We start from the raw sequence: 12,991 nt of genomic DNA, 5'->3' as shown, positions 1-12,991 counted from the left end.
TTTTATTTTATGTCCTTTTTTTTGTTTGTACACAAAATGTGATTGGAATGAAATAAATTCCGTTCATTATTCTTATCTTGACTCTGACCCGGCCCGTACGTGCATATGTCTCTATGCAAATTTCGTCACATATATATACAAACACATAATATAGTAAATTCAGATTAATAAATAAATTTAAGATAAATGGGTGATGAGTAATTGACAGTGAAGCAGATATTCATGATTTATCTGCGGCGAATTTTGCGATGAATAGTTCTGCTGTTCAACCAACATGAAACACACCCTAGCTAATTTCTATTATATAACAGTAAAACCTTCGTTTCTTCTTCATATAAAAGAAAATAATATATCATCCTAAATCCTGAGTCTAAGCTCTAGTTTTGTTAGAATTAAACTGAATACATTCTCCTATATATTAATATATTCTAACTTAAACTTCACCTTTCTCTATCTGTGCGTGTTCTGGCTTCTTTTTAATACCACTCGAATTGTGTGCATTTCACCCGCAAAAGTTGGCTGAACCATCTTCTTCTCCTATATGATCACTTGCTTGTCCTTTACCTTTTGCATTCAAGCTAGAAAATTCAAAACCCTAATCAAGAAAGGTTTGCTTCTTCCTTTTATTCTTTTTTCTCTTCGGAGAAACACGAAATAGTAAATTCAGGTTGCCTGTTTTCTTTGTTGATTTCTCTCCTGAATTTATCTGCGCAGTATGGTTCTGTTTTGTCTTCATTTCCGTGTCGAAAGATGAAACTAGTCATACTTTGGCAACCTTAGCTAAAACTTGAGTTTAATTCTTAGGTGTCTGGAAGGCCACAAACAAACCCTAGCTGTCACCTGTCAGCTTTCTTAATTTTATCAGAAAGATTAATCCATCCACTTTTAGGGTTTTTGTGCTTGATTTTTCTTCTTTTTTCTTGCCATGATATCCATTAACTCCTGTTAATTTTTCTTTTATAAACTGTACGTGATTTCATCCTTATGCATACTTGTGGAACATTAACCTGCAGATATATTCGAAACATGATGCGTGGAAACGGGGAGCTATCGGTGCCACCAGGTTTCCGATTTCATCCAACAGACGAGGAACTGTTATATTACTACCTGAGGAAGAAGGTGTCCTATGAACCCATTGACTTGGATGTTATTCGGGAAGTCGATCTCAACAAACTTGAGCCTTGGGACCTCAAAGGTCGACCCTCAAAATATTGTTTTTTTTCAAATCTTGTGTCTGGTTTTTTTAAGTATCCCATGTTCAAACTCATTGTATTGATTAAAAAAAATGATGATGGCTGCTGCAGATAAATGTAGAATCGGGTCAAGTCCCCAGAATGAATGGTACTTTTTCAGCCACAAAGACAAAAAGTATCCCACAGGAACAAGAACCAATCGGGCCACGGCAGCAGGTTTCTGGAAGGCAACGGGTCGGGACAAGGGGATCCACCTGAGAAGTTCGAAGAGAATTGGTATGAGAAAAACCCTGGTTTTCTACACAGGACGGGCCCCTCATGGACGCAAGACTGATTGGATCATGCACGAGTATCGTCTGGATGACGATATTAATGCTCAAATCCAAGTACACTTCTCTAACTTTCAGTTACTTTTATTATTATGTGCCTTTGTGTTTGAAAAGCATTTGTTCCATTATACATATTTCAAACACAAATTATATCATTACTTAGATTATTGACAAAATAGTTTTTTAGTTCATTAAATTGTCTTTTTTTTATCTCATTAAATTTTCAAAGTTTGGTTTTGATATACTACCACAAAATGATAACGTGATATCCAAAAATGATGTCATATCTAGCTGTCACAGTCAATAATTGAATCAAAATAGCTGAAAATTAAAAATCATTGTACCAAAAAAATTAAAAACTTCGAAAAATCAATTAACCAAACCAAAAAATGGACAAATTAATAGGAAAAAAATCATTTTATCATGTATCCACATTTACTTATCAAAACATCTAAATTCATCGGGGGTATACAAATGAAACAAATTAAATGACGATATATATCTCCTTTATAATTTATATAGATAAATCACAAGTCCCATAACGAATGCAAGCTTATAAATTATTTGTCATGATCACATCCAAATTACAACTCTCGATCACATATAGAAATGACTGCCAAACTTGACTATATATATCGATTTTCGTGAACCGTGGTTAAAAAACTTGGGTCATTTCTGAAGCAGGAGGACGGATGGGTGGTCTGCAGGGTTTTCGAAAAGAAAAATCACACCAGAGGCTTCCATCCCCAAACCGAGGCCGATCAAGAAGCTGAGCAGGTGGCTGCAACTTTCCAGACTACCATTGCAGATTCTACTTTGGTACCTAAACAGATAACTACTGATCAAATACAATACAACATGAATTATGTATTTGATCCTAGCAATTCCATGCATCTTCCACAGTTAACGAACCCCGAATCAACTATTCCACCTTCATTCTTGTCATCACTTCCGTTGAGTACCATGGACTTGCAGTGTACGCAGAACTTGTTGAATTTAACATCAAGTGGAGTTGGGAATGGAGATGGGCATCCTGCTGTTGGCATGGTCATGCAACAGGAGAAATTTTCTGGGGACTGGACGTTCCTGGATAAACTCCTCGCTACGCATCAAACTATGGATCACAGTGGAAAATATCACCAGATTTCACAAGTTTCTGACTTGGTTCCAACGGCAGCTCAGAGATTTCCATTTCCGTATCATAACTTTGAACAAGATTTTTCTAGATATTCCAAGTAGTCGATTCTACAATATGTTCAAGAAAAGATTGTCTGAATTAAGCCCCTAATTGACTGCGTGCAGGGACTCCGATTATTAGAATATGTACTGTTTTCTTATTGCACGCAGCGTCAATATTTGATGTTTCAAATGTTGGCTCATTAAATTGTTCTTTTGTCATCGTCTCCATTTCACTTTCATGTGGAAATTGTATTTAAGGATGCTGCTCATTAAATTCATCTTGAAGTCGAATTATTATTTAAAATATTCTTAGATCTTAGATTCTCGATTGTATAAAAAATCGTCCAATTTTAACATGACATGGATCAACATGCGCGCAGCTCACTGACATAATTAAGAAATCCAAGTTCATTACAAGTGAGGATTTTGGATACCAAGTCCAAAAACCCAATTATGGAATAAATTTACAACACATCACGTGAACATTTCAACAAAGAAAAAGAACTCGAAAAGTTTAAATGAACAAAAAGCAGCTCGACAATCTGCAAACATGGTAGCTAGCTGGAAAAATTTAAGCTGTGCCTGTCGCACCTAAGTCATATTTATCATCGTCCTTGCCAGCGCCGAAAACTGGACCTCCTTTCCCGGCGGCGTCCTCCACCTTGTCCTGCAATTTATCTATCTGGATACCGCCCTCGTCTTCCTTGGACCGGATATCAAGCCGCGTCTTGTTATCTCTGCCTCCACTGACTCGTACGTCGTCGCTGTGTACGACTCCGGCGGCTGCGTTCCTTGAGCTCCCGACATCCTTCAACAAATTAGATTCAATATTTTTCTTCAGATCTGACCAACTTCCGATGAGAATTAATATCGCTTTCTTGGAACTTATTTATGCGTACTCGATTAATTGGCGAATAATTGAATCGGCCAAGCTTATCTCTATATTATGGACGCACGTGGCGGCGAAACAGCTCTGCATGCATCATCTCATCTACGTGTTATGCATCTCGTTTCTTTTTCCATTTTGTTTTTTTTTTTCCACTTTCAACTTTTCAACTAAATAATATTTTCATGAACAATATCATTCAATTTTTTTTTTGGGTCGTTCGTAAAAACGTAACAATTTTATAACACTATAAAACAAATGGAAAGTTTATAGGCAAGAAACCATGACAAAAAAGGTTCACATAACTTGTAAATACACATTGTTATGTGTTTGTTTTCCCCCTGAAAACAAAAAAAAGACTTTAAGAGGTAAAAAGATGGAGGCAAAATCCTAAAAATACTCGAATTCAACATATGAAGAATCAGTACAGCTGCTTTTGTTTCGATCATTTCCAATGTCAGCCATCTTCTTGTCTGAATTAGCTGAATCCTTAGAGGCAAACTGCTTATAATCTACAGGTTCGGGTATGTGCGGAGGCATTGCACTTCTTACCAAGGCCCAGTTAACACCCTCAAAGAAAGGGTGTTGCTTTATTTCAGTAGCACCTCTCTTGTATGCAATTCTCTTGTGAGGTTCCTTCACCAACAGCCCTTTTATCAGATCACGGGCCGCCGAGTTCAGTTGCGGCGTTTCTGGAAATTTTAGTGGTTGGCCAACGACATTGAACAGAGTAGCACGGTTTCCAGAACCTTTGAAAGGAGTTGTCCCTAGTAGGAGCTCGTACAAGAAAATGCCAAATGTCCACCAATCCACTGCACTGCCATGACCCTCTCCCCGAACGATCTCGGGGGCTAGATATTCGTGAGTGCCAACAAAAGACATAGAACGAACATCCGTCGGCTCGGCCATTAGCTCGGGAAGGGCGTTAGAGTTATTGGTCAGCCCGAAATCGGATTTGGATTTGCGGTTCTTTTTTGTAGGAAGGAGGCGAGGGAAAAAATTCGATGGCTGCATACAACTCCGGATCATATTGTCATCATTCAATATAGCACCGGAGTTTTCGCTTGAATTTCCAACATGAACAGATGAAGATTTCACAAGTGTCGGACAGACAGAGCATCGAAGTGATAGATCGAAGTCAGAGAGCATGATATGTCCCTCTTCTCTTACTAACACATTTTCCGGCTTAAGGTCTCGGTATACAATTCCTAGCATGTGCAGATACTCGAGAGCTAACAAGACCTCCGATGCAAAAAATCTGCAAGATGTCAAACACAAGCTAAATTCGAAAATGTACTCACTGTTACTAGAAGAAACAAGAAAATCAGAGTGATTCGGTAGGAACCTCGCAGCTTCCTCCGTAAAATGTTTGTTGGGCTGTTTCTGTCGAAGCGTGTGAAGGTTTCCTCCACTGCAAAACTCCATGACCAAGCAATTATATTTTTCAGTTTCAAAGTAAGAATATAAGGTAGGTAAGAAAGGGTGATCGAGAAGACTAAGAATCTCTCTTTCTGTTTGAGCACGAAGTAGCTTATTTCGACTTGCAAGAGAACCTTTATCCATAACTTTCATAGCAAAGAAGGCATTCGTTCCTCGAAGCTCGACAAGGTAGACACTTCCAATATCTCCATACCCCAGCCGTTTCAAAAGCCGAAAATTGATGAGACCTAAAGGACTATCTCTAGAAGAAGCTGAATTAATGGCATCCCATCTAACATCTCCTCCGGTGTGGGGCTTTAATGGTGCACTTGTACTGTCTAAACTGTCACTGCGGTTGCTGCTACCTCTGTTCCAGCCATGATTGATGGTTGACGAAGTACTCTTAGCGTTACCTGCCACAGACTTTGGTGATGATATTGTTCCACTTGATATTGTATTTGTCAGATTGTCGGTATTTGTAAATCTTCCGGGGCTGGGAACTGGGCATGTATTCGTACCAGTCAGCAGTATTGGCTGCGTCCTTTTAAAGTCACTTGTTGATCTATGAGTGGAGGTTGAATTAACGTGAGAATTGAGATCCACAGATGCAGGTTCACATGGTAAAACACGGCCAGGATTCGTGCTCCTTTTTGGCATTTGCTCTGGCTTCTTCAAGAAATGAGGCCGCATTTGAAGTTAATGCACTGGGATTTTTAGCAGCCAAGTCCATCCAACCAGACTCAAATGTTCCCTCTTCTGATGGCGCATTCATCTGCATTGGCATAGAAAATTCTTTTTCTAATCATTGCATCTAGAGAATCATTATCTACCAATTGCAACTATAAAGTATGAAAACAAACTCATTTTTCAATGATACTACAACTTGTGCTTCATGGACATGACCCTCATCACATACTCTGTTATGGATCATTCAGTTAATTGTAATTAGCGCAAGTTCCGAAATGGTTTTTGTCTAACATCTTGGAAATTTGATGTGGTAGTCACGGCACAATGTCTAAAACCAAGTCTACTGAAAAGAAACTATAGAGAAAACAGAGAAACTAATTAATCAAATAATAGCATATAGTATCTTCTATCTTTTTCCGATTCATGCAGAGCTCTGAAATGTAAACCAATCATTTGTGATTCATGTTACATTCTCCTACCATTACATTACCAGCATCTTAATAGAATCAACCGACGGTAAATACTTACCTCATTCAAGTTTCCACCCCCTGGGACGAATGACAATTCAAGATTACTGAATAAAAATCTGCAAAAAAAAAAAGGCAGAACATGCAAAATCATAAAATGGCATTGCGGCCTGTGATAAAACGCAAGTAATTCATAATCCAGAAGGTTGCATGTTCAAAGTTCAAACCAGGATGTCAAAGAATACAGACAGCTCTACATTTATGATCCTGTGAATCAAATGCACGTACGCACACAAATTTCCAACACTCAAAATGCCTTCACATTACGTATTAGATAATGGGATGGAAGGAGCGGGCGTCTAATGAGGACCAGCGGATTCTCCCTCCAACGAGGAGATCATTCGAAAGGCAAAAAATGGGAGCAGAAACTAATTACGGGTCTTTGAGAAAATTCGCTGTAAACGCATGCATTGATGTTGGAAATGGGCTAAGGCAAATGTAAAAGTTCGTACAGCCATCGGCAGAGGATTTGTAAACGAAATGGTGAGAAAATAGGAAATTATGCATGTATATCGGGATGGCGAGAGAGACGTGGAGGGAGGAAAGGAGAAGCGGCCAAGGTGAGGAAGACGCAAGCACCGGCCTTTCAATCATAATTTTCACCTCTCTCTCGCTCTTCCATGCACAATATTTATGTTTTTTTTAGTGGTTTTATACTTTTTGTATTATGGATATAATATTTTTTTAGAATTAATTTTCAAGAAAATTTTAGAGACTGTATTAATATTAACCATTTTGGAATTAGTTTTTTTAATATAAATTTTGGTTATAATTAATTAGAACTTAAAAAGTAAAAATAATTTTTTTGTTTTAGGATAAAGTTGATTAAAGGTAGTACTAGGAGAAATCATCAAAGTTATATGCTTTCGTTTTTTCTCTTGTATTAAAAAAAATATAATAAAACAATTTACAGAAAGAATAGTATTTAGAATGTTTGAATTTTGGATGTTAGGATAAATTCTCAAAATACTCCTCTTGTCTCCGTCTTATTATATAATATAGACCTGTTTTTTGGCACCGAATAAAAAAAAAACCAACTTAAAAAAAACAAACTATATGCAAATTTCCTATTTTATTTATATTTAGTTCATTCGTTTCACGTTTTTTAGACGATATTATTAGGAGCATATTAGTAAAAGATTAGAAAAATTTATGGTAATAAATTTCTATTGTGATAATGGAACCATCGGACTTTGATATATTTATGTGGTAGAAATTTTTTCTTTATGTAAGTCGAATTTCGACTGTTCGTCTAGAAGTGCTCACTAATTAGCAATTAATACGGATATTAAATTGGATAATTAAGTTATACTTGCATTAATTAAATTCTTGAAAACACTGTTAAAATACTATGTTAAGAGGTAACATCTAATTAACCGTATTTCAGATATTAGTTTCGTTGGTAATGTACCATTTGATGTATTTAACTTTCCATTTTCCACTCATATCCTGGAAATATTGATTCTCAAGTACGTAATATGAGAATGTTGGTGCAAAAACTAACCATACAAGAAGCTGGTGGCGCCATTAATTATATTCCTTTAAATTAATGATATAGGAAAATAAGATGATCCAAGATGAAAAGAAAAGACAGGCCCAGATAAATTTCCAGACAGCAACTTGGAGCAGTACAAAATCCATTTTCAAAATTTATAGTAGCTTGAAATGTGCGGTGAAAGTGATCGTGATATTGATCTATCCCAAATAAGAAAAAACTAAAAGGAAATATTTGAGTGGGTGGGGTCTAAGAATGCACAAGAGGTAGCTAACATGGCACAAAATCAGGGGTCAAACTCAGATATTTTATGCATTTACAGACAGCTGTTTTTGTTTGTTTCTCTTAAATGCAAGATTTAGGCATCCAATTACAAACTATATATATATATATATATATATATATATATATATATATATGACAACAGCTCATCACGCGGATTTGTTAATATTCTTTGCCAGCTTAAAATTATTATACACATGTATGATATATATATATGAATTTGACCTTTTTCATTTAATTTATTTTATCTTCCCCACTTGATATTGTTAACAAGATCACATTTTGTAATCCCAGAAGCGTCGTTTTTCCTTGGATTCTGCCTTTGTTAATTCTATCTTCAAATTTTTTTCAACTCTCCCGAAAAAACCTGTTGAGCCAGGTTGTCAGCAGTGCCCAGCAGTACTAAAGGAAAATAACAATGGGTGCGAATCCAAAGCTTGGAACCTAATCTCCATCATTACAATCGTGACATTATCGCATTTACACCTACCTATCTTTGGATTCTATCATTTTTTCAAAAGTTTATTTTTTTTAGTTATCTTGTCTCACCATTTACAGAAAATGTTGTGCAATGAACTTAATTTCCAGTATTTTCACCAAAACACGCTTTTGACATACAGATATATTAATGATTAAGACAAGCATGGTTGAATTTAAGATCCCCCGAAGATACAAGAAACAACAAACGTACGATAATATATGATATGACAGCAAATAAATACAATAATTTTATTTACTTAGAAAAATATATATGTTGCACTGTTCAACATCAAACTCGTGAATTTTCATGTAACAATGCACCCATGCATGTTGAATTTAAATCGGTTTTTAAATGTTGCACTCTTTTTCTCTCTTGATTTTTTCTAGAATATATCCCTGTCATTTTCCCTGGATAAATTCCACTGCCCTCCCCTCTCTCCAAGAAAGAGAGCCGAAATTTTTGCTGACAAAAGTCCCTCTCGGCCAACTTTCTCTCGATCATTTTTTTTTCTTTGTTGCGTTGCTTAAATAATTGGTTCCTTGCTCAATAATCTTAAAGACTCGTGTGCTTAATCCATCGGTGATACGAAATATGGTGATGTTTTGGCAGAAAAGAGACTCTTGCTTGTTAATCATCCTGTTCTTTGTAGCAACTAACTCGGGAGTAGAGCTCGTGAAAGGTCATGAAGTTTCATTTGGAACTAAGCTGGAGTTGATTCACAGGGATGATCTGCTAAGAAATCTGCGAAATGGAGTCCATTCCGTTTCGACGTTTAAGCGAATAAAGCAAATGCTCCACCATGATACAATTCGTTTTGGGGCGATATCGAGTAGACAGAGGCTAAAGCATGCCGGTTTCAGTTCGACCAGACGACAAGTCCAGGAGAAAACCGGTTATTATCAAGCCTGCATAAACGACAGCAGCAGCAGTGCTGGTGAAATGCCGATGAATTCCGGAGCGGATTATGGTACAGGACAGTATTTTGTGCACCTCAAAGTTGGAACCCCCGCACAAAAAATTACCCTTATTGCTGACACCGGAAGTGAGTTGACTTGGACGAAGTGCATGTATAGGTGTGAAGGTGCACAATGCGGGACAAATTTGAGGAACCGGCGGGTTTTTCGTGCTGATGATTCGTCCACATTCAAGACTGTGCCTTGTTCTTCGAGCATGTGCAAGATTGAGCTTGCAAATCTGTTCTCCCTTGCTCAGTGCCCTTCTCCGTTGGATCCGTGTGCCTATGATTACAGGTACTTAATAAACCTTTACATTTAATTGTTGCATTAAATTATTCCTAGTTTGCCGAAGAGGCTAGGGGGGGTCCTTGAATTAGTTTTTAATTGGTTGTGAAGTGAAATTCATCGCTGAAAAAGGCACACCATGATGACGATAACCATAATCATGTCATTTAACATGGTTTCCTTATCTCTTGCTTCTATGACTTTTGTCGGATGATCCAGTAAAAATGAGCTAAAAATTCATTGAAGTGAAGTAAGAAGTTGGGACCGTTCGAAATAATCAAGAGTGAGTAGTGACATTCACGTATCTACTCCATCAAGCAAAGAAACATCATACTTTAAATGTAATATATTCTTTAAATTATATATTAAAAAATATATCAAGTTTTGTTACCTCATGACACATTCGTCCATTTCAAAATTACTCCTTTTTGGAGTGAAGAAATAGGCACAGGGAAAAAGTAAAAGAGGGTGTGGAAACTTTGTATTTAACTTGATAAAAGAGCAGTCACCAGGAAAATCTGCAATCTTGGTGGTGAACTCATTACACCTCTTACCTACATCCTACAGGTTAGTAATGACACTTATTTCTAAGTAGAATGGCTCACATGCTATGTACAACATATCTCCGTCACCACAAGAACTTGTTTGGTTGAGTTAGTTGCAGTTTCTTATCTTGAGCATTGGCCCCATTTTTCGTGATGTAGAAAAGAGAAATCCATATAGTTGACCCCAAGGGATGTGTTAATAAATTCGTATGCTTCCTACATTGGCGATCTTAACTCAGAAGTGTGATTAGATTAATCGTGGAAGAAAGTGTCATTCCACTTTAAGTCGAGACTTTTAGTTCTTGACCGGATCCGATTCTTGATTATTAATGGTTATGATCAGGTACTTGGATGGATCATCTACAGTAGGAGTCTTTGCAAATGAGACTATAACATTCAACCTAACAAACGGCAAGAAAACAAGCCTGGAAAATGTGCTGGTTGGGTGCAGCGGATCTTCCCGTGGCCCAAGCTTTGACGCTGCAGATGGGATCATAGGGCTAGGCTACAGCAACCATTCATTTGTAGTTAAAGCAGCTAAAAGATTTGGTGGCAAGTTCTCATATTGTCTAGTTGATCACTTAAGCCCCAATAACGTATCAAGCTACCTAATCTTTGGCTCCTACCACGAAACGGACATGTCCCCTATAAAACTTCGATACACAGAGCTAGTTTTAGGAGTGATCCCTCCATTTTATGCTGTAAATATTAAAGGAATCTCAATAGGAGGCATACTGTTGGATATCCCTATTGAAGTGTGGAATGTGAATGGCGTAGGAGGGGTGATAGTCGACTCTGGTTCGAGCCTAACGATGTTGACTCAACCGGCATATCAGCCTGTAATGGATGCTCTGAAGCCCTCACTTTCGGGTTTTAGGACCTTGACTCTGGACTTTGGACCACTGGAATACTGCTTCAATTCGACGGGTTTCAAAGAATCTTTGGTGCCAAGACTGGTGTTCCATTTCGCAGATGGAGCAATGTTTGAGCCACCAGTGAAGAGTTATGTGATTGATGCCGCTACTGGTGTTAAATGCCTCGGATTTGTGAATGCTACTTGGCCTGGTACCTCTGTGATTGGCAACATAATGCAACAGAACAATTTCTGGGAATTTGATATTGCCAAAGGTAGATTGGGTTTTGCTAGCTCATCTTGCTCTTCCTGACCCAAGAAAGAACTGCATGTAATTTATATTTTCTACTTATTTTTAACGTTGAATTTGTGATATACATGAATAGATTTGTAAGGTTTTTTTTATTTGATTGTATGAATATTTTTTTACAAATTTGACGAAGGAATTTGAAGCAAACACCACAAGGAATTTGAAGCAAACACCACATAAATCGATCATTGAGTTTGAACGGAGTGTCTATTACCGTAAACTGGACAAGTAATTTAGTTAAGTATGCTAAATAATTAAAATAGTCCACGAGCCATCAAATTTATTTTTATTTTTAAAATAATTATTTTAGTTATAATTTTTATATCTACAATTATAGATGAATAAACTCCCTATCCATAGAATTTGAAAAAAAAAAAATTGAAATTATAGATAAATAAATAAACTCCCTCCAGAGCTCCCTAATTAGTTCCAATAAATTTCTATATAAAAATAATTATTCGACTAGTTAAATAAAAAATTATGAAATGTTAAAATAAAAGCTTTGACACAATTTTGTCTCGATTTGTTTTTAAATTTACAAATCACTTCAATTCTATTTAAAACATGAACTCTAATCGTACTTAATTGTGATATCAATGCATGTTTTTTATTAGTGAGGGTATGCCAACTTAAACGATTTCACAAATAAAAAAATTATTATAAAGTATTATTTAAAGTTTTTGAAATTGATATCGGCACAAACACCAAAATTTGAATATCTTAAACTACTAGAATTGTGACGATTATTATAAAAAAAAATATGATAAATTAGTATGTCATAGATATGTTAATTATATTTATTTAACTATTTTGATGTTCATTATAATAATATAACTTGAATTTGTTAGCTTTCAAAGTTGTAAATTCAAGATTATGGAATAAAATAAAAGATTGACGCTTCAATAGATATTTGTTAATGTACACTGATACACATTATGTTCAATTTTAAATATTAATTTAATCATTAATTATTTTGAAACAATATAAAATATTCAAGCATAATATAAAATATCTAAATGTCATAAACATGTGAATAGAAAATGTTTTTTTCACATATTCTTTCTAATTTTAAATTTCTATGTTAATATTTGCTTTGCAATGATTAAAGTTTTAATTGTAGTATTCTAATTTAAAAATGTGTGCATACATATATTTATGATGGAAAATTAATGCTGTGACAAGATGCTTTTATGTTATTATAAAAAAGAAACTATAAGATTCTCTCGTTGATAAATTTTATAAAAAAAATCTCCAACTCAACGGATGAATATTATTTTTATTACATATAGGAATCGAATCGATATATCTTGCGAATATAATGTCATAAAACTTTATCACAAAAGACATTCGTGAAACAACAACAAAATAACATGACTTGTCTGCTTTTCTTTTTTCTGTTCATGTTATTTGTTGCAAATTTATTACGTACAGTATTTTTTGGGAAGAAAAACGATATCATCAACAAAATCAAGATTATTTTGTTATTCTCACGTGGGCACGTGCCAAGCTATATCCGAAAAGCGCTTGCAATATTCTTATATTTGTACAAATATAAATATAAACA

The 12,991-nt window shown here is 35.8% G+C and overlaps 2 protein-coding genes and 2 pseudogenes across 3 annotated transcripts; 2 read left to right on the top strand and 2 right to left on the bottom strand.

Annotated features, from left to right (window-relative positions):
• The first annotated feature begins 474 nt into the window (after window positions 1–474).
• On the top strand, window positions 475–2,923 carry LOC140814753 (protein SOMBRERO-like). 2 transcript variants are annotated; one of them, XM_073173840.1, is made up of 4 exons: window positions 475–608; window positions 1,014–1,195; window positions 1,305–1,579; window positions 2,207–2,923. In XM_073173840.1, the coding sequence occupies exons 2-4, from the start codon at window positions 1,027–1,029 to the stop codon at window positions 2,759–2,761; spliced, it is 999 nt and encodes a 332-aa protein (XP_073029941.1). In that variant the 5' UTR covers window positions 475–608; window positions 1,014–1,026; the 3' UTR covers window positions 2,762–2,923. The 2 variants fall into 2 exon arrangements, with proteins under 2 accessions (XP_073029941.1, XP_073029939.1); XM_073173838.1 differs by having other exon boundaries at window positions 2,204–2,923.
• A 139-nt stretch (window positions 2,924–3,062) lies between these two features.
• On the bottom strand, window positions 3,063–3,700 carry LOC140815024 (uncharacterized; annotated as a pseudogene).
• A 161-nt stretch (window positions 3,701–3,861) lies between these two features.
• On the bottom strand, window positions 3,862–5,916 carry LOC140813985 (serine/threonine-protein kinase RHS3-like; annotated as a pseudogene).
• Window positions 5,917–8,783: 2,867 nt separating this feature from the next.
• LOC140815052 (aspartic proteinase NANA, chloroplast-like) lies at window positions 8,784–11,574 on the top strand. Its single transcript, XM_073174155.1, has 2 exons — window positions 8,784–9,728; window positions 10,608–11,574. The coding sequence occupies exons 1-2, from the start codon at window positions 9,070–9,072 to the stop codon at window positions 11,428–11,430; spliced, it is 1,482 nt and encodes a 493-aa protein (XP_073030256.1). The 5' UTR covers window positions 8,784–9,069; the 3' UTR covers window positions 11,431–11,574.
• Window positions 11,575–12,991: the final 1,417 nt, after the last annotated feature.

The sequence above is a fragment of the Primulina eburnea genome, chromosome 15 (assembly GCF_022965805.1).
Source record: "Primulina eburnea isolate SZY01 chromosome 15, ASM2296580v1, whole genome shotgun sequence".
Lineage (NCBI taxonomy): Eukaryota > Viridiplantae > Streptophyta > Magnoliopsida > Lamiales > Gesneriaceae > Primulina > Primulina eburnea.
This window is presented reverse-complemented; position numbering and strand designations above follow the sequence as displayed.